This window comes from Lontra canadensis, unplaced genomic scaffold, assembly GCF_010015895.1.
Source record: "Lontra canadensis isolate GAN:19392208 unplaced genomic scaffold, GSC_riverotter_1.0 scaffold69, whole genome shotgun sequence".
Classification (NCBI taxonomy): Eukaryota; Metazoa; Chordata; class Mammalia; order Carnivora; family Mustelidae; genus Lontra; species Lontra canadensis.
The window spans coordinates 198,798-220,539 of NW_022631063.1; the positions used below are offsets into that span (position 1 = coordinate 198,798).

At 36.1% G+C, this 21,742-nt stretch overlaps 1 protein-coding gene across 6 annotated transcripts in view; it reads left to right on the top strand.

The window, feature by feature from the left end:
- SLC4A10 (solute carrier family 4 member 10) overlaps positions 1–21,742 on the top strand; it is a 215,419-nt gene that overhangs the window by 123,656 nt on the left and 70,021 nt on the right. For all 6 annotated transcript variants that reach the window (XM_032880287.1, XM_032880288.1, XM_032880291.1 and 3 more), the window contains 4 exons: positions 4,654–4,754; positions 7,807–7,981; positions 8,590–8,723; positions 9,119–9,364. In XM_032880287.1, coding sequence (XP_032736178.1) covers positions 4,654–4,754; positions 7,807–7,981; positions 8,590–8,723; positions 9,119–9,364 — 656 coding nt within the window. The remainder of the gene's footprint in view (positions 1–4,653; positions 4,755–7,806; positions 7,982–8,589; positions 8,724–9,118; positions 9,365–21,742) is intronic.

The following is a 21,742-nucleotide window of genomic DNA, read 5'->3' on the forward strand; positions in this document are numbered from 1 at the left end:
TCTCAAACTACTAAAAAAAGTTGCTTAAAGAGTAACTTCTAGGTTACAGATTGACTTATTTTTGTACTTGTAAACATCTTTACACTTAGAATATTAGAAAAGGCAATATAATGCTTCCTGAAGTAAAAAGAAAGAAACTCTTCAATTGATGTTATTTGGAAATATTCTGTGAAAATATTAATACATTGACAGTGAGACTTTAAAAGTCACTTGTTAACACCATTTAGTTTTTTAAACAATAAACTGAAGTCAAGCATTTTTTAAAACATCTTGCCTTTGAGGAATGATGTTTTTGAAGCAACTTGAGGTCTGGGAACTCTCTATTTTTAAAATTATTTTTATGAGACTCTTTAAAATCAGGATTAATTATTGGATTCTGAGTATTAAGAGGCAGTAGTACATTGAATTAGGTAGTATAACATTGAATTAGGAATCAAGGTATTTGGGTTCTGCTATGCTTCTTTACAATAGTATTTCTTAAATGTGTGCTGTAACTGAATAACAGATACTATGAACTATGTTTTCTTTCATTAAATGAATCAGGATAAATTAAAAGATATTAAGCACTCTGACTTCATATTCATTCAAATACTATTCTCCCCCATGAAATAATTTTTATGGTTTTTATGTTCTTTTGAAATGTGTGAATTACAGATTTTTTTTTTTTTCTTTTGGAGAGAAAGCACAAACATGTCAGTGGGGATGGGGGAAGAGGGAGAGGAAGATACGGGGCTTGATCTCACAACCCTGAGATTGTGATGTGAGCCAAAATCAAGAGTCAGAAGCTTAACCGAATGAGCGACCTGGGCACCCCATAAATCACAGATCTTTAAACACTTTTTCTTTTCAGTTAAGAGAAGACTAACTAGTTACCCTAAAGGATAACCTTGAAAATATTTGTTAGAATATCATGTCGGGCATTATAATCACTCCCTTGTGTATACCCTAAACTCCTTTGCTTTTCTCTCATGCCATTTACTTGCTTGTTGAAACCACAACCTTGTGTGAATCCAACTCTTTAATCTGTACCTGCACTGATACAGCTGAGCATAGCTAAAGGAAATCATAACTACACTGACTGATCTCATTAATTCATGACCACCTACCTCAAGTGGACCTTAATGTTGCAAGTTCATCATACTATACTCCCTAGGCCAATAATTCTCCCTAGATGACTATTTCAGACCCATTTTCTGTCCTCAAGTCTTCAGCACATCCTTCCTGAGCCTCACTTTCAGATTTGACTTGCTTCCCACTTCCCTGAGAAACTTCCCACTTCCTTAGAGAACCTCCCTAGACTCTCATTACCATGCCTATCTGCCTACTGGCATCTGCGCCCACGTACTCTGCCTTCCCATATATTACTACCTATGAATTATCCGAAGTTAGAATTCTACCTTTGCACTAGATCCCATCTCTTCAAACCGATTCAAAGACATTACACCATCAATTCTCCTCTTTCTTTCCTCTATCAATTCTTTTGTTCTGTATTACCTCATTTTTATTAGCATGCAATCTAATTAATTTGTAATTCTTAAAAAAAAAAAAAGAATTCTCAATACTGCCACTGTCAGCTACTCATCCATTTTTTTTTCCCCCAATGCAACCAAATGGCACAGAAGGTCTCTGTACTACCTGCTCCAGTTCATCTCCTCCAAGTCTCTCTTAAACTTTCTCCAATAAGGCTTTTGTCCCCATCACTTCACTAAAATTACTTACATGAAGGTCACCGAAGATCTCCACAATGCTCAATCCCATAGTCAACTCTCAGTCTGGATTTTATTTAGCCTGTCAGTGAATGGCATTTGACTCCCCTTTCCCTGATATATGCTCTTCGCTTAGCTTCCCAAAACACCACATTCTTGATTTTCCCCCTAGCTCACTGGTTACTCCCATCTCAATCTCCTATGCTGGTTTCTTCTTTCTTCTTTGATTTCTTTATTTTGAAATGATGTAGGCTCACTCTGTAGTCATCTTCTCTTTTCTACCTACACACATTCTTGTGATAATATTATCCAATCTTCTTTAAATCCTCTTCCAAATTAAATGTTTACTTTGAACTTGAGAGTTATTTATCCAAATGCCTGTCCCATATCTTCACTTTCGTGTCTTATAGATATCTAAAATTTGACAAGTCCAAAGTTTGAACTGAATTGTAGATTGTCTCATTTATGCTCCTGTATGCATCTTTGCATTTATGTTAGAAAAGGCAATATGATGCTTCCTGAAGTGTACAAGAAACTGATCTTTTTGCAAAGTCTGTTCCATCTACACCTTCCTATATTGATAGGTCCTAATTCCAATCTTACTGTTGATCAAGCCCAAATCACTAATTTTTAGTTTATTCTTAGATTTCCATCCTGCCAGGAAATTCTCTTGGTTTTGCCTTTAATATTTATCCAGAATTACACCATTTCTCATTGATGCCACTGCTACCATCCTAGTTCAAGCTTCCATAATTTTCCTCCTGGATTATTGAAATAGTTTTTAACTGGTCTCCTTGTTTCTGTCCTTAGCCCGTGTGTTCTCAACACAGCGGCCAGAGTAACTCCAAGTGAGATCATGCTTCTCCTTTCCTCAAAACCCTACAATACTTCCTCATTTCACTGAGAATAAAAGTCAAATATTTACAACGGTTTACTAAACCTACCCTGGCATCCCTTTACCTTTTCAAAGTAAACTCCTACCAATTTCTGCCTTGCTTACTCCTCCTCAGCCATTTGGCTTCTTTGCTTCTTGTTCTTCAGAACCTACAGCCATATTTCTGCCGTGATACTGTCCCATTGGCTATTCTTTTTGTCTAGATATCCCTCACTTATTCTCATGGTTTATTCCCTCGACTTTCTAAGGTTTTTCTCGAATGACATTTTCTCACTGATCTTATGATGGTTCTAATCGCCACTCCTTCCTCCCTACCTACCCAACCCATACCTCAGACCACCTCTTACTCTATTCTAAATTTTTATTTTTACATAGTTTTAATCTTTCTAACACACCATAGAACTAATTTATTTATGGGTTTATTTGTTTATTGTTGGCATTCCCCATTAGAATGTGAGCTCCACAGACCTAATCTGTCCACTGTTGTATTAGTGGTGGGGCCAAGAACCTGACACAAATTGGTTCTCAATAAGTATTTGTTGATTGACTAAATAAATTGTATTATTTGAGTAGTCAAATATATACTCACTCATTGATTTGTTTTAAAATACGAAAATACTTGTGTTTCTGAACAAAAAATATTACCTGTATTTTTGTTGGAATATTTATCAATACTGTTCATACATCTCTTTTCACATACCTTTTCCTCTTACTATAAGCTGAACACTCCTTGATGAAACAGGTGCTTTAGAATGGCAAATATCTTTCATGGTTTATCATTTGCCTTATCTAAGGATAGCTTTTCCCACTGTAAGACAGTGAGTTAACATAGCCAATAAGGGATAATTATCCAGAAGACCAAATAATATCACTTGCTTTCTGAGATTTGTGGAAACTAAGAAGTGTTTTCTGGCTGACTGTTGGGTATTGAAGGTACTGAGGCCACTCTTAAAGCCCTTTACGATGGATGATAATTATTTATATGTAAAGGCAGTTCCTTCATCAACTGACACACATCCTCTCTTATTGAACTTTAATTCATTGTACCTGGAAAATTATAAAAATATTAAACAATGACCTTTTCTATATTTTGTGCATTTCAAAGCCTATTTTTCTCATGTTTTAAACCTGTGCCATTTTACCTAAATGTCCCATTGTACCCAAGAACATTTGATAGTGGTTACACTATTTTGGAATGGCAGTTAAGTAAAAATTTTAATTACACCACTTAAAAACATTTTTATGATCCTTTTAAGTCCTTTTGAACACATTGGCATGCTCTAAGATAGCTGATAGGTAGGATTTTCTGATTTTTAAAAAATCTCCATCACTGACAAAAGTGGGTGGAAGACACTTGTGAATCAGAGAGCACTTACATAAGCCTCAGCTAATTTTTCAATGGCTCAACTAGAAGTCTCCTTTTGTAATAATCTTTTAAATCTCTGTGAGTCAGAAAAAAAACCATATTGTAAAGCATTCCATGGGTAGGAAGATATCAGCCAGAATAAAAGAGGGAACTACCCTCAAAAATAGCTAACGGTAGCAGTTTAAATTTATTGAAGGGTTGAGCTAGGCCAGGCATATAACACCGCCATACCTAGTGCCCCCTCACTCCAATCTACCCAGCCCTTGTCTCTCTGCCCCCTTCCTTTTCTTCATTTGTCTTCATAGCTCTATCTCTACTTGACATTAGAGATTTGTTGTTTGTCTCCAGTAAGAATGCTTTTTCTGGCTCATCTTTGCCTCTCTAGCATCCCTAATAATGCATGGCCCACGAGGCACCCAACAAAGATTAGTTGAAAGAATGAACAGATGTCCATCACTTCATTTAATTTTCTCAATCACACTGATAGATGTTATTACTACTAGTAAGCAGAGGAAGGAACTGAAGCTTTAGGAAGCCTAGATAACTTGCTAGAGGTCATGCAGCAGATAAGTAACAGAGCCTGGGTTCTAGCCACTCTGCATATTGCCTCAAGGGAAAAAAATTTGTTTTTGTTATTTACAACTAGCACCTGAAATTAAAACACAAAAACAAAAAACTTCCTGCAGGAGAAGAGGAAGATTCCTGCTGTACCGAATGGAACAGCAGCTCATGGGGAAGCAGAGCCCCACGGAGGACATAGTGGACCCGAACTCCAGCGAACTGGAAGGTTAGTGAAAAGCATCTGTATGGTACTTCACAGACCAAATGGGATACTGTTCTTTGTGTCAGGAATTGCCGTTTTGAGATGTAATTTTTTTTTAGACTTTGAGTACTTAAAGAATACCTATTTATTTGAATACCTATTTATTTATTTGAATATCTAGAACTTGAATACCTGTTTAATGCCAATTAGTTTGATTTCCCAGTATTTGCTAATGATTTTTGTTACTATTAAACCAGAACAGTGGATACCTCGTTCCATGTTATCTTACCCAGTCTTTCGTTTTGCTGTGCATAAAATGCATTCACAGATTCTTAGAATGAATAAGAAAACTGTCAGTTGTCCCTTCTAAAAGAGCCTGTTGAAAGCTTCAAGTTCAAGATGGAAATAAAAATAAATACCAAGAACTTAGTCTTATAGACCCTATCTCATTACATGCAAGTAGGATGTATATAATAGTATTTTTTATTTTTGTGGTTGTAATTTGAAAGAGCTATATGATTTATTTTTCTAATCACACATCTTTGAAGAGATGAAAGCTTCAATTTATTTCTTAAAATGGTTCTTTATCGTTTTTTGACAGCTTGTCTCTCTTCAAGCAATGTGTGAGCAGAAAATCAGAAAACCTTGGGAGGGTCTGTCTTCAGGGAATATGTGCACACAGCCTCCATTATAATTGAAAGCAATGGCAAAGGCTTTGCAGGATTGGTACTCCCAGCCTCTCAAGGCCATTTCCGGGACTGCTTTCACTGTGTCCTCTAAGCCGACTTTCCGGTTTCTGACAACTCTGTGCATTTTAATTCTCCTCTGTTCTTTCCCTTTATCTACGTTTTGTCTCTGAGGAAATGTCTTTGAACGTCTTCCTCGGGCTCCGTATAATTTGAGATGATTCAAGCAATTTTTTCCTTTTCCCTTTACTGGAAGCGTGGTTACTTCTTCTGTTTGCTTTCATATTTTCAAATGCTGTCTTTTTATTTTGGGTGGTTCTTTTTTTCTCTCTTTCTCTCTCTCTCTCAGGTGTAACATGCCACATAGCTTAGATTTTTTTCGAAGTTCACTTTTCCTTACTGCTTCCTAAATCCTCCCAGGTCACCAATATCCGGTATCTTCGCTTCTCCAGAGTTCTTCCACAGATTCTGTTGCTGACATGACTTGAAGTATCCATTACTCATCTGCTCTCCTGGAGTTGCTGGTGTACATCTGGGCTGCTCTTGCACTGTTCTCTGCAATGACCTCTCACTTCCGGATTTAGATTTTTGCTGCTAACAGCACGTTTATTACACAGTAATATAATAGCTATTTAGACTAATGTATGCCCTAATAAGTAATTAATTAGAAAACAATGGTCTAATAGGAAGTACTATCAAACCTATAAATGTTAACCACTAAGTAATAGTTCATAACCACCTCAAAATATTTTGGGGATTAGGTGGGATATAAATGATAAATGAATGAATAAATACTAGATTAAATCTATTTTGAATTGTGACTTTGATAAGTTAACACACCATTCAGAAATGATCCTCCCCAAATAAAAACTATGCATATGTTTAACAAACACAACTAGGGGAAACTAAGGTGATCTTTGTGTGTGTGAGTGTCACAAGTTCACTGTAAGCTTCTTTGAGTTTAAATGTCCTCTTTTCAATTAGAATTTCATCCTACTCAGTTTCTCCTACTCCCTGTCTTGCTGATGGAAGCAATCACTAGGTAATAATAGTGATTCTATAGCTTATGTAATAGTAAGATAGTTACTAACATGGTACTATTGTGTCTATGTCAGTCAGATCAGGGCACTTAAAAATAATAGTCATAATTTTCTGTTATCCTGAAGATACACATATTTCAACCCAAACCAGAATTTGTTTCTCAAGAGAACAATAATTTTTGAGGTGATTCTAAGATTGCCAGTGAATATTTCTATGTAGAAAATAAATAAAAAAACTTAATATTTTTGCATAATCCAAATATATTCAGCATACTGGCACTGTACTGGAACATAGTAGGTTTTTTTTAACCTCCCTGTAGGAACTTAATCATAGTCTTATTCATTTTAATACGACATCTTTATTCCATGGAGCACAAAGAGCTCTTAGTAGCCAAGTGTTAAATCCACATATTTTTACCAAATATTCCAAGAATTAGAATACCTGTTCATTAATACTCTTGTTCCTAGTAGACTGAAAACATTTTAGTCCTCAAATTTTAAGGAGCATTTTATAATTTAATGCTATTCACCCCTGGACCCCTGCCCGCTAATCCTCTTTCAAATGTTTCAGTGTGGGTTTTGGGTACATTTAGAATAAGTGAGTTTATACCAAGGAAGGCCATTATTGTCTTGTGAATGATAGATGTTGGGATATGTTTAGACAAAAGTGGATCAAAATTACATTTTTCTAGATTGGTTATTTTAAGGTCCTCTTCCTAATTTCCTAAAAATGAAAACAATAATGGAAGCAATCTGTCTTTACCAGATATTACTGTCATCCATAAGGCCATTTAGATGCCTGTTGGAAATGATACCTGGTGAGAAATATTTTGGCAGAGAAAGCAGGTAACTGGAGCCATGGTTAAACACTCCATCTTCTCTCCAGGGTAATGCCCACTATTGGAGAATATGAAGGCCAGTTTATTCTCCCAACCTTCACTTTCTGCTATGCTAAATGAAATGTAAATGATTAGAAAATACTGCCAGTGATCGAGAGTAGTAGGCCTGAGTGTAGGAGGAGTTGATGAATATAGAAATGGCACAGAGGTTAGAGAAATCCTTAAATTTCATTATTTGAGTTTTGATGGAGGAACCGCTCTGAACCTTGTCTGAGAGAACCTGGGGTTTTTGGGTTGCTGGCACAATATTTGGTTAGGACTGGAAGTAACATAGTGGTACAAGCCATCTCTGTAGATCACAAGAATACAATGCAGCAGGTTAAGATGGGTCTCATCTCTGCTGATGGAAAACGTATACTGTGACCTGGCAACAAAGTAAATGAGGGTTTTGATTTGTGTGGGTTTTTTTTATATTTGGATTTCACTCTTGTGTTTCTCCCCCCTGTCTTAGGATTTTTGGGGGACTTATTTTAGATATCAAAAGAAAAGCTCCATACTTCTGGAGTGACTTCAGAGACGCATTCAGCCTGCAGTGTTTAGCATCTTTTCTGTTCCTCTACTGCGCCTGCATGTCTCCTGTCATCACGTTTGGAGGACTGCTGGGAGAAGCAACTGAAGGTCGTATAGTATGTATTATGCTCTCCTTGGATTTTTAAAGGTCAATCAGTGCTTAAGATTCATAGTTAGATAAATGTCCATTTGCTTTTGGATTCTGTCATGAGGAGAGATTTGATGTGTGGTTGTACCTGTACACTTCGTACGAGTTTCCTGGATGGCTAGTAGAACTGGTAATCCGGGAGTGGAATACCTCAGGACAAGTTCTCAGTCCCACACAAGGTTCTGGTCTCATCTCTGACACTGATCCTTAGCTAGCTTTCTGCTCTAGTTTTCAGCTCACAGGGAGTCCTTTTCCTACTTATACCTTTTCCTGTTTATACAGGCCATGCTTCTGGCCTGAGACTTACTATGAACACATGTAAACTGTTAGAAGGCACCCCCCCCAAAAAAAGCAAGATAAGGAATGTGGTGAGGACATTTCCCGACTGAGTACCACTCATATTCTGCTGACCGTTTGTCCCTTTTCTTATCCTCCTACCCCACATCCTGCCCAGGGTCGCTAGACTATTCATAGCAAAGGAGAAAGGATATACTCATGTATTTTAAACATTTTCTCACTAGTTATAATGGTTGCCTGGACAGCTTAGGTAATGGACTTTTTTATATCTCTACACAGAGTGCAATCGAATCTCTCTTTGGAGCATCGATGACTGGAATAGCCTATTCTCTCTTTGGTGGACAGCCTCTTACCATATTAGGCAGTACAGGACCAGTTTTGGTGTTTGAAAAGATTTTGTTTAAATTTTGCAAGTAAGTGTCAAATACTTTTGGCCCTATACCACCTCTCTCTTTCTCCACTGTATTTATACTTCTCCCAACATCACATTTGGGGTCTGCTGGGAGAGGCAGAAGTGGTTGATTCGATTCAGTTTGCCATTTTGTCTCTCCATGGAAAGAAAGGAAAAATAAAAGATTTGTATAATATATTAAGTAAAATTCCTAAAAGATGATACTCTTTAAACACTGAGAAACCCCTTTTATTTTTGTCCCCTTAGATGTTCCCTTTAGACAGTCTTGAATTTAGATACTCATGGGATGTGAAACTTATTTCCATTCACTTCCTGAATTAGACTTATTTCCATCTATTTAAAATGGTGGCAAGCTGTTAAATGACCTTATTCCCACTGTTCTTTTCCTCCTTCTAGAGAATACGGGCTGTCATACTTATCTCTGAGAGCTAGTATTGGCCTTTGGACAGCAACTCTGTGTATCATACTTGTGGCCACTGATGCAAGTTCCCTTGTCTGCTATATCACCCGGTTTACTGAAGAAGCTTTTGCTTCTCTTATTTGCATCATTTTCATTTATGAGGCCCTGGAGAAGTTGTTTGAACTCAGTGAATCATATCCAATCAACATGCATAATGATTTGGAACTGCTGACACAATACTCGTAAGTAACATTTCCCCTGTTGGCTGTGGGCTTTCCTCTTTACAAAAATTGCTATTGTTTTAAGAAATATGAGAAAATTTGCCCTGCAGATAAAGTGACTTAAATTGATTCATGATCTAAATCCCGACCAGACTCTCAGAGCTGAACAGGATTTTGAAAGTCCTCTCTTCAGCTACCCATCTGATACTTGAGTTCTCACTATACAAACACAAAGAAAACTCACTGAATTTAAATGTGATTTTTGCTTTCAGAACTTACAGCATTTATGATGGAGGTACTCAGGCTTTGCTTGTTGAAGGTAATACTACCGTTTAGATTTCAAGATGGGACTATACCTACTGTACTTTCTAGTTTTAGTACGCCAGCAGTTTGGAATTTCTCTAGGCCTGTTTTTGCAGAGTGTATGTGGACATTACATTGCTCCTTTCTTTTATTTAATTTTAGGATTTTTTGGTTGCATTTATATAGATACATTTTTGTATAGGAAATACTTGAAGCAATATGTCCTTTGTAAGTCAGTTAACCACCACCATTTTTCCTATAAATTTCTTAGACATGGCATCAAATCCTTTGAAGGTTTATTACCTTCATGGAAGACATTGGAATTGTTGAAATTAGGCCAAAATAGTGTAATGTTAGAATTTTGTTGAGAATGATGTAATGATAGTTTGAAAATAGTATGATTTTTGTACTTTAAATTTTTCTTGGACATCATAAGTATCTTTAACAGTATGTGTCTCTTTCTTAAATAACTTCCCCCAAAAGCAAATAGTGTGGGTGTTGTGAACAGGTCTCAGAAGTGGATGAAGGAGGTGCCAAGGACACTCAGGAAGCAGGCAAATCAGGACAGTTTGATCAGAATGAGGGATAACCCTTTCATTTCTCTTTAGAGAGCAGTGTCACCTAATTTGCATCTCCTTGCTGGACTATATATTTATCTGCTTGGATTTTTCAAAGTTATTACATGCCAGGCACTACACTAGAGATGTAATATTCTGTCCCCAGTGAGTTTCCAGTTTAGTAGGGAATGTAGACAAACAGAAAACACAATGAAATAAAGTGCTGTATTAAGAGATTGATACAGAATGCAATGGTACCACACAGAACATCCTACCCAGATTTGGGGTTCATAAAGGACTTCCTGGATTCCTTCAGGAAGGAGGGCATAGAAGACCAAAATATTGGTAGGAATTACGAAGATGCTGAGGAATAGTGTAGGAGAGAGGTCCAGATGGAAGGAATGGCACAGGTCTGGATGTAAGAAATATATTAATACTTTGAAATATATATATATATATTTTTTTTTTAATTTCTTTTCAGCTTAACAGTATTCATTGTTTTTGCACCACACCCAGTACTCCATGCAATCCGTGCCCTCTCTAATACCCACCACCTGGTTCCCCCAACCTCCCACCCCCCCCCCACCCCTTCAAAACCCTCAGATTGTCTTTCAGGGTCCATAGTCTCTCATGGTTCACCTCCCCTTCCAATTTCCCTCAACTCCCTTCTCCTCTCCATCTGGCAAAAGTCATAGAGATAGTGGTAAAACAAGAAATTAGATTCCAAATAAGCTTGCCAAAAGAAACAACATAGAATAAGTAAATCAGGTAAAAGCAGGACTTTCCCATTTAAAGTGGTGGGAGGCACCACCTGTCCACCCTTCTAGTTGTTCCCGAACCTTCAGTGGCCACTTCTAAGGTACTTCAGACCGAGGAATACCATTTAATATCTCTCTGGATTTAAAAAGGAAAAAGATCAGAGAAGCAAAGACTGGATAATGGTCATAGCTTGAAGGTAGAAGAATAAATAAGAGAGAAGGATCAGAAAAAGAAAAAAAAACATACATAATGTCAGGTTGTCAAAGGCAAGGGATGAGGCTGTGCCAAGAGACCATTAGAAGACAGTGGTAGGGAGAGAGATCATCATTAACTTAAGAAACAGTATTGGGTGGAGAGGGGAGGCAGAACTACAAGCTAGTTTGCAAAAGATGAAGAAGGGAGTAGGCAATAACAACATGGAGAAAGTATGCACAGGCCATTTTGGTATCAAAGAAACTGAAAAACAGTGCCCATTGGACAGGCCAGTGAATTCCTGCAAATGGTAATTTGTGACAGAAAAGAGCTATGTGTGTTTGGAAATGAGGACATAGAGGCAGAGGAAAGAGAGAGATTAGAGATGATGGTGAGAGAGTAGATAAATGTGGGATTGCAACCTCCCTAAAAACGATGAGATCAAGACAAATTGTGGGGTTCAGTAAAACAAATGCTCAGAGGATAATTGGAGAGCAAAAATAGCTTTGTTTGTCCATGATTCCTGCTTCTCAGGGCAATCAGGAGGAGAGTTGCATGGGTCCTAACTCTCAATGTTTCCATCTCTGCTTTTCTAAAAACAGATCCCCACAAGTTTAAGTTCAAGTTATGCTTTATCACAGGGTATGCATCCAAAACCTAATCTTTTGAAGACTGAGCAGGAATGTGTACTAATCACTGTGTCCCATTGTCCAAGTTCTCTTCTCAACCACAGTTAGGAAAGACTGGCTCATCCTGCTGGGTGCTGAAGTTTTAGTACAATTTGGTGCTGAAATGGGTATAAGAGAAACAGGGAGGTTGACGATTTCTCTGGGAAATGTGCTGATCAGATATCTGTACAGTACCATCCTCACTTAGATTTTCACATTGTGATTCCCAGGCTCCCAATACCATCCACATTGCACTCATGAATCTAATCCGTATTGCCATTACCTGGTCTTTGGAGAAGCAAAGCCAATATTTTGCTATGCATATAACATATATTTATCAATGTACTTTTAGTCATGTGTGTTTAAAAAAGTAAGTAAAAGTATTGTTAACAATGGTGGCTAATGCATTGTGTAGTCTCATATGTGTGCTTGAAAGCATTTTCTATTTCATGGATTCCATATGACTTCTGGTGGTTTTCTTATTCTTGCCACTGTGACCTTTTCACACTAATCAGTTTATAAGTGCCATTATACTCATGCTCACCTAAAATTTTCTTGATGTTGCTGGCCTCATGCTTTCACAGTTTTTATGAGAAAAAATCTTAGAAAATGTCATAGCTAGGATGCAGTATATCTGAGATTGCAATCTTTGCAAAATTAATATGCCTATGCTTTCACATATTTTGTTTAGGTATAAAATATTGAAAAAGGCATTGTATTTAGGACCTGTGTTTCAGATATTCTTTATATTTGGGCCGTCTATATTCAGATTTTCTTAAATTCATAGTTTTACCAACCAAATAACAAAATGCCTTTGATTTTTTTAAAAAAGGCTTTCCTAGTTTCTCTGGCATCCTAACCTTATAATGTGGTAATATGTAGACCTTATATTTGAAGCTATAAGCTTTCTTTTCATTTTGCCAAAAGCAAGTGTCAAGATAATCAATTTAGTTTCAAGAATATATACATTACACCAGATGATCAAGCTGAATATGTCAAGTTAGCAATAAGTAATGAGTTTGTGGGAATAACTTTTTCTAGGTTGCTTTGATTTTAAGAAATGGCAAAAATAGAATAAAACATTCTGCTTATGTAAGATGGAATGTTCCTTCAATATATAGTAATAATCTAAAGCTCTCAAAGATGGCTAGCTAAAGAAAGATTGGGGTGGTATTAATTCTTTGCAGTTGGTTGGGTCAAAGCAAAGAGCAGGGTCCAATATACTAGCAGACTAGAGTTAAGTAATATTCAACAATTACCAAACCATTAGGAGGGGTGATTTTACTGCTAGGTTATGGAAAGATTTTGTTTGTTTGTTTGTTTAGTTTTGGTATCCCCCCATCTGTTTTTTGTTTTTTCCAACTCTAGCCCTCTACATAAACCAGGACTATTCTGGATAAATGTTATTTATTGAGTGACATTATACTCATAGAAGAATGCTATTTTTCTTATCTCCTCAACTAGATTTGAGCCTCCTTTAAAGTAGAAAACATACAATAATTTCATCCTTCCAATCCCAACATAATACTGTAACTATAAACTGTAGGAAGTGATACATACTGAATAACTGAACATGTTGTAAAATAATTGACATCACCTGGCCAATCTTGTTTGGCAATGTGCTCTTGGACAGTAACTTTAACATGACTCTCAAAGACTTCAGCCAGAAGTTTTGAGTAAACTTGAGATGCTATGAATATCTTAATGTGGGATAAAGATGTACAAATCTGGATCTGTAAAATTAGCTCTGACTGAAGATTTACTCTTGGTGCCAATATGGTGGATAAATCATCTGGAAAAACGAGAGGTAGGATTGCAACATTTAGCAGAGACTGAAAATTTCTCAGCGATGTAGGGAAAAGAAGATGAAAGGGAAGTTCTCATAACTCATTGACTTTATAGTGTTCACTAGTCAAAGAATAAAGAATAAAACTCGGCTTTAGAGAAACCCCTGTGTTTCAACTTTCTAAAATCAGATATTTACTTCATATACAAACTTATCCAGATTTCTTGCAACATTAGTTTATAATTATACTTTTATATATTTATTTCTGTAATGTATGTATAACTCCACCAGGTTAATCTCTGTAATGCCAGGTCTATGACTAATAGGCACTCTTCTGAACCTGCTATCTTTATGAAGTGCTTTGCATGTATCCTAAAATGAGCATGTTCATATTTTTACATTTTTGGGAAGGTCCCTTACAACTGATAGACACATTTAACATAGAGTTTTTTCTCTTTTAAAAAGCTGATAGATTATCGACATCTTAGAATCAAATAAATATAATTATAGGCACTCAATAAATGACTATTCAGTGAAGAAACTTCTGGCAACCCATCCCATTCTTGATTTTTAATCCAAACACTTGCTATCTTTGTTTTTCCTTCTCGCTTTGAACTAAATTCTTATTTTAATGATAAAGTCTTAACTTCACTAGCAGTAGCATCCAATGTAAGTTTATCATTTGCCGGTTTTATCTTCATTGTTTCTAATGGGTTATGAGACTTTTGAGTGCTAGATTAATCTTCATCTTTCTTCCTCCAGGGGCCAAAAGGGTTTGTAGATAGGAGAAAGCCTTCTTAACTGTCTTGCAACTATGTTACTTTTCAGAGTCACCTTTAGTTACTATTTTCCTTTTCTTTAACTGTAGATTTTCAGATATTAAGTAAATTATTTTTCATGCTTTCTTGTCGAAGGTCTGTGAAAGGACAGAAATTTACATGAACATCCAACATTAGAGGGAGAGTGACAAGTAAAATTGTTGGTTTCTTCTCTTAAGATACACGGAATGGCCTCCAGTCATGTGACTGTGTATCAAATACACAGCATTTCACTTAGTTGAGATGTGATGAACATTCTCAGAGAGTTTACATTCTTTAAAGTATTGATCTTATTTCACTTCCTGAATTGACCTAGATTTAAGGATACAATCTGAAATATTTGAAATGGAATATAATGTTGTTTCAATCTATAGTAAAATAGCACAGATACTGCAGTAATCTGTTAACCCACAACCATTGGTAGCTGGTATTTTAATCAGGAGTCTAAACTCCAGCAGTGTTCAACTAACATTAAAGCAGAGAGCCTAAACTCCAGAAAACATTACCACAAACCTATCTACTAGTCACATCTCAATCAACACTAAGGCTTTGCTGAATGTCAGAAATGGATTTTCATTGATGAAAGTACTGGTTTGTTAATCAGTGTAATGAACTGTAGTAATGTAATTAAAGGTAATCATTTTGAACTAAATGAAAATGAAAACACAGCTTTTAAAAATTTGTGAGATGCAATGAAAGCAATTCTTAGATGGAAATTTATAACACTGAATGTGTGGATTAAAAAAGAACTGTCTCAAATCAAAGATCTCAGCTTCAACCTTAGGAAACTAGGAAAAAAAAAGCAAATTTAATTTTAAAAATTAGCCAAAGGAAAGAAATAATAAAAATCAAAGTAGAAATCAATGAAATTAAAAATGGGAAACCAATAAAGAAAATTAAAGGACCAAAGTCTTGTTCTTTGAAAAGATCAATAAAGTTGGTAAGCCTCTACCTGGGCTAACAAAGAAAAAAAGAGAATGTACACAAATTGCTAATATCAGAATGATATTAGAGAGAGGGGACATCTCTAAATGAGAGATGGGGACATCACTAAAGATTCCATTAGCACTAAAAAGAATAGAAAGTGATACTATGAACCCACAAAATTGATAACCTAGATAAAATGGACTAATTCCTTGAATAAGACAGATTGCCAAAACTCACACAAGAAATAGATAATCTGAATAGGCCTATATCTATTAAAGAAATTGAATCAATAATTAATAATCTTCCAAGAAAGAAAACATCAGACCCAGTTGAATTCACTGTTGTATTCTTCCAAACACTTAAGGAAAACATTATATCAATTCTCTACAATCTCTTTCAGAGGATAGAAGCAGAGAGGATACTCCCTAATTCATTTTTATAAGGCTAGCATTAGCCTAATATCAAAACCATAGAAAGATATAAGAAAAGGAAACTACAGACCAATATTTGTCATAACCAAATATGCAAAAATCCTCAATAAAACATTAGCAACTCAACTTCAACAATGTGTAAAAAAAATTTACACCACAATCAAGTGGGATTTTTTCAAGTATGCAAGGCTGGTTCAACATTCAAAAATCAATTAATACAAGGAGTTCCACCAACAGACTAAAGTTGATAAATTCCATGATCATATCAATAAAAACAGTAAAAGCATTCATGATAAAACTTTTGGTAAACTAGGAATAGAAGGAAATTTCCTCAATATGATAAAGAATGCAGAAAAACCTACAGCTAACACCATACTTAATGATGAGAAACTAAAAGTTTTCCCACTGAGATCAGGAACATGTCAAGGATGTCCCCTCTCATCACTCCTTTTCACCATCGCATTGGAAGTTCGAGCAAATGTAGTATGAAAAGAAAAACAAATGAAAGGTATACAGATTGAAAAGGAAAAATAAAACTGTCTTTGTTTATAAATGACATGATTGTTTATGTGGAAAATCTGGAAGAATCAACAAAACACTCCTGAAACTAACAAGTAATTATGCCAAGGCTTCAGGATACAAGGTTGATATACAAAAGTCAATCACTTTTCTATATACCAGCAATGAACAAGTAGAATTTGAAATTAAAAACACAATACCATTTACACACACACACACAAAAAATGAAGTATAAATCTAACACAATAGGTATAAGATCTATATGAGGAAAATGACAAAACTCTAATGAAACAAATAAAAAAAACCTAAATAAATGGAGAGATAGTACATGATCATTGGTAGGAAGACTCAATATTGTTAAGATGTCAATTCTTCCCAATTTGATCTATAGATGCAACACCATCTCAAATAAAATCCTAGAAAGTTGTTTTATGGATATCAACAAACTGATTCTAGAGTTTGTATGGAGAGGCAGAAGACCCAGAATAATGAAGGAGAACTAAGTGGGAGGACTGGAACTACCCGACTTCTACATTTACTATAAAGCTACAGTAATCCAGACAGTGAGGTATTGGCAAAATAATGGACAAACAGATCAATGGAACAGAATAGAGAGCCCAGAAATACAGTCAACTAATCTTTGACAAAGAAGCAAAGGCAATACAATGGAGCAAAGATAGTCTTTTTAACAAATGGTGCTGAACAACTGGACATCCACATGCAAAAAAATGAATCTTGACAGAGACATTATGCCCTTCATAAAAATTGACTGAAAGTGGATCATATTCCTGAATGTAAAATGCAAAACTGTAACAATCCTAGAAAATAACATAAGAGAAACTCTAGATGACCTTGGGTTTAGTTAGTACTTTTGAGATGCAACATCAAAGGTATGATATATGAAAGAAAGAATTAAAGCTGGGCCTCATTAAAATTAAAATTTTCTACTCTTTGAAAGATAATGTTAAAAGAAGGAAAAGACAAGCCACAGACTGGGAGAATACATTTGCAAAAGACATATCTAATAAAGAACTGTTATCTAAAGCATCCAAAGAACATCTAAAACTCAACATTAATAAAACGGGATTTTTAGGGCAGTGAAACTACTCTGTATGCTACTGTAATGGTGGATACATGACATTATAAACATGTTCAGTCCCATAGAATGTCCAACACCAAGAGTTAATCCTGAACAATAGACTTGGAATGATAATGATGTGTTAATGTGGTTAATGGGTTACAACAAATGTTCCGCTCTGCCGGAGAATGTTGATAATGGGGGAAGTGATACATACATCCAGGCAGGAGGTATATGGGAAATGTCTGTATCTTCTGTTTAATATCCCTGTGAAGCTAAAACTACTCTAAAAAATAAAGTCTATTTAAAAAATTAAAGATAATTAAGATCTATTATATTGGAACCTAGCAAGTGAATCATGATCCTCAACTCCTAGAGATGGCACTTGAGGCTTAATTCCTAGCTGATTCAGTGTCTGGCCATTGTTGGTACCTGATGACAGACTTAAACAGGACCAGAATCCTGCTTATGGAATATTTCACCTGCTGGGCACATTGCCATGAATTCTTTATGAGATGAGTATAATGCCAGTGTTGGCACTTTGTATATGATTTGATAATTTTACTCGAGGTGTCTGCCATTCCTACTGGGAAATTTTGAGGAAATTATTCTTGTTCAAGTAAAATGCTGCTACATTATTTATTCATTCATCTCCAGTTTGCTGAATATTTTAAGTGCCACTGCTACATACTTTATAGTATTAGTCACGCTGAATAAATGCTTAGAGACATTGTTAATAACTTGTTTTGGAGGAAGAAATAATTCCCTTTAACTACTGAAATTAATATGTTAATTGCTCTGAATACTGTTCCTACTAGATATTTTATAAAACCAACCAGATTCAGTTAGTGTAGGGTATTTTTTATACTTGAAATTCTTGATACATTTAATGTTTAGCTTATACACTTTATATTTATTTTTTAACAAACAGGAAAATTTCAACTTGACTCTGGAAAGGAAGAATTTACTTTGCAAAAACATTCTATAGTGGGGCACCTGGGTGGCTCAGTGGGTTAAGCCTCTCTCTGCCTTCAGCTTAGGTCATGATCTCAGGGTCCTGGGATTAAGCCCCGTGTTGGGCTCTCTGCTCAGCTGGGAGCCTGCTTCCCCCACTCCCCTCTCTGCCTGCCTCTCTGCCTGCTTCAGATCTCTGTCAAACAAATAAATAAATAAATAATCTTTAAAAAAATTCTATAGTTAGAGTTCTCAGTTTTTATATACCACCCAAAAAGCTATTTTTATAAACAATGTCTCCCCAGGACTGTTTAAATATGTGAAGTGTAAGGAAATATGTCATGTATATGAATTCTCAATGTGTGTCCAGGCCAGTTCTACTACTTCCACTCAACTCCCCTGTGTTGCTCATCTCTTCGTTACATATGTACCTGGTGTCTTCTTGGTTAATTAGAACACGCTCTAAAGATAATTAGCTGGAGTCTAATTTATTTCTTCCATTAAAAATTTTTTTTTTGATACCTAAAAGAATGAAGCTCCCACAGTAGAATTTTTTAAATTATAATACCAAGTTTTTAGAGGATAAATGAGATGGTTCTACTCACTCTGAAATTATATCACTGGGTGTTACAGGCTGAATTATGTTCCCTCAAAGTTTGTATGTAGAAGCCCAAATCCCCGGGAGCTCCAAATGCAGCTACATTTGAAGACAGGGCTTTTAAAGAGGTGATTTAGGTTAAGTGAGGTTATAGGGGTGGGTCCTAATAAAATCTAACTGGTGTGCTTATAAGAAGAGAATATTTGGACACACAGAGACACTGGGAGGCACATACATGGTGAAAAGATCACGTGAAGACACAGCAAGAGGGCAGCCATCTGCAAGTCAAGAGAGAGAGACCTCAGAGGAAACCAACCCTGCTGGCACTTTGATCATGAACTTCCTGTCTCCAGAACTGTGAGAGAGTAACTTTCTGGTGTTTAAGCCATATTTTGGTATGGCAGCCCTAGCAAACTCATATACTGGGTAGATGCTTATAGGTTAGTCCCATCTGTGTTTGCAGTTGTAAGTGCAAATTCTCTCAAGTCTCTCCTTCTAATGATAGCAATCCCATCCTTTCAGCAGTTCAGACTAAGAAAACCATGGTTTTTTTCTTTTCTTTTTTTTTTTTTAAAGATTTTATTTATTTATTTGACAGACAAAGATCACAAGTAGGCAGAGAGGCAGGAAGAGAGAGGGGGGAAGCAGGCTCCCCGCCGAGCAGAGAGCCCGATGCGGGGCTCGATCCCAGGACCCTGAGACCATGACCTGAGCCGAAGGCAGAGGCTTAACCCACTGAGCCACCCAGGTGCCCCCATGGGTTTTTTCTTAATTCTCTTTGTCACACACCTAGATTTCTCAGCAAATCAAATGGCTTTATGTAGAATATAAACCTTTTTTGCCACCCTCTCTACCCCCATAATCCCTTGTCTAAATTATTAGTTTGTCTTCCAACTGGTGTTCCTGATTTTATACTTGTTTTTTCATTGACTGTTCTGTATGAAGCATCTGGAATTTTCTCTTAAACTTCAAGTCACTTCATGTCACTCTGCTTCTCAAAGCCGACTGGTAGCTTCCCATTATCGTCAAGTGTTGTGTGATCTGTTCTCCTCTCGTATCTCCTGCTTCCTCAACCCCCTGCTCTATAGCCACACTGATCTGCTTGCTCTTCCGTAAACACACTTGGCACGTTTCTGCTTCTCAGTTTTCACATTTGCAATTCTTTTTGCTTGAATGTCCTTCTCCAGATATCTATGTAGTTTGTTCCTTTACTTCCTTCAAAATTATCTACTCGAGGATTTTCTAACTAAAATTTCAACTCCCTTCTCTCTCTCTTGCCTCTATCTAAAATATTACATAATTTACATATATTTTTAAAAGAAAGAGTTATCGAGGCATTATTTTTACACACAATAAAATATACCCCTTTAAGTATATCCTTAAATGAGTCTTGACAAATGAATGACAGCACAATTGAAACATCATAGGACATTTCCCAGAATGTTTCTTTATGCCCTTTCGAAGTCAATCTCTCACCCCCATCCACAACCCCTGAAAATTACTGATATGATTTCTGTCTCTGAAGTTTTACCTTTTCTAGAATTTCACATAAATTGAATTATAGAGTATTGAACCTTTTGTGCCTGCTTCCCCCCCTTCCCACTTATTATAATGCTATTGAGATTTACTCATATTGTTGCCTGCTGATGCAACAATTACTGTTTATTACTGGGTAGTTTTATACTGTATAAATGTACTACAAAATGTCTATCCAATCACAAGCTGATTGTCTTTTGGGTTCTTTCTGCTCTGGGGTTATATTTCTTCATCTGCAGGTCTTTATTTGGGCCATGTTCTCATTTTCTCTTAGATAAATACCTAGAAACAGGATTGTTGTGTTAAAAAGTGTAACGTTATAAGACTCTGCCAATGTGGTTGCACCATTTTGTATCCTTACCAGCAATGTATGAGAGTTCCCACCAATCTGCCTCCTCACCAGCATGTAGTTTTGTGCATATGTATAGTGATACCTTTATTAGTCAGTCTAATTTATTGTCTCTTCCCCTTTTAGAGTGAACAGTTCATGAAGTTCTGTTTTGATCATGGCTTTTCCAGTGTCTTGAATCAGCTCCTGGCACAAAATAGATACTCAATGAATATTTGTTGCATAAATGAATAAGTGTTGAATGAATATTACCTCTATTTAGGGCTAAAAAAAAAAAAAAAAAACCCGAAACAAGCAAAACACAAAAAAACCCGCAAGGCTCAGAGGGTTTATGACTTATCCAAGTGGAAGAACTGGGTCTACAGCCCAAGAAATCTTGAGCTCCTGGGTGGCTCAGTCAGTTAAGCATCTACCTTTGGCTCAGATCATGATCCCAGGGTTCTGGGATTAAGCTGAGCCTCATGTTGGGCTCCCTTCTCAGTAGGAAGTCTGTTTTTCCCTGTCCTTCTGCCTCTCTGCTCCCCTGCCCTCACTCGTGTGCTCTATATCCCTCTCTCTCTCAAATAAGTAAACAAACAAGGAAACAAATAAGATCTTTATAAAATAAAAATAAAACCCAAGACATCTAATGTCTAGTTGAACACTTTTGACACCATACTACATTATAAGCTGCTCATTTGCCAAAGGAATTTTTATGATTAGCATTTAGAATATAAGAGATTTTAGATAAATTTTTATTGTATTTAGGTCTTTTATATTATCTTCAACCAGTTTTTAATTTCTAATAGAAAATAAAAAATATGAAAACAGAGGGATAAAAAACACAAATATTTGAATAATAGTAGAGGTAAAATGGATTCTAATTTTAAAGCTTGTTAGAACATAAAAGTACTTATTTTGATTAGCCATAAACAGGCATGTGAC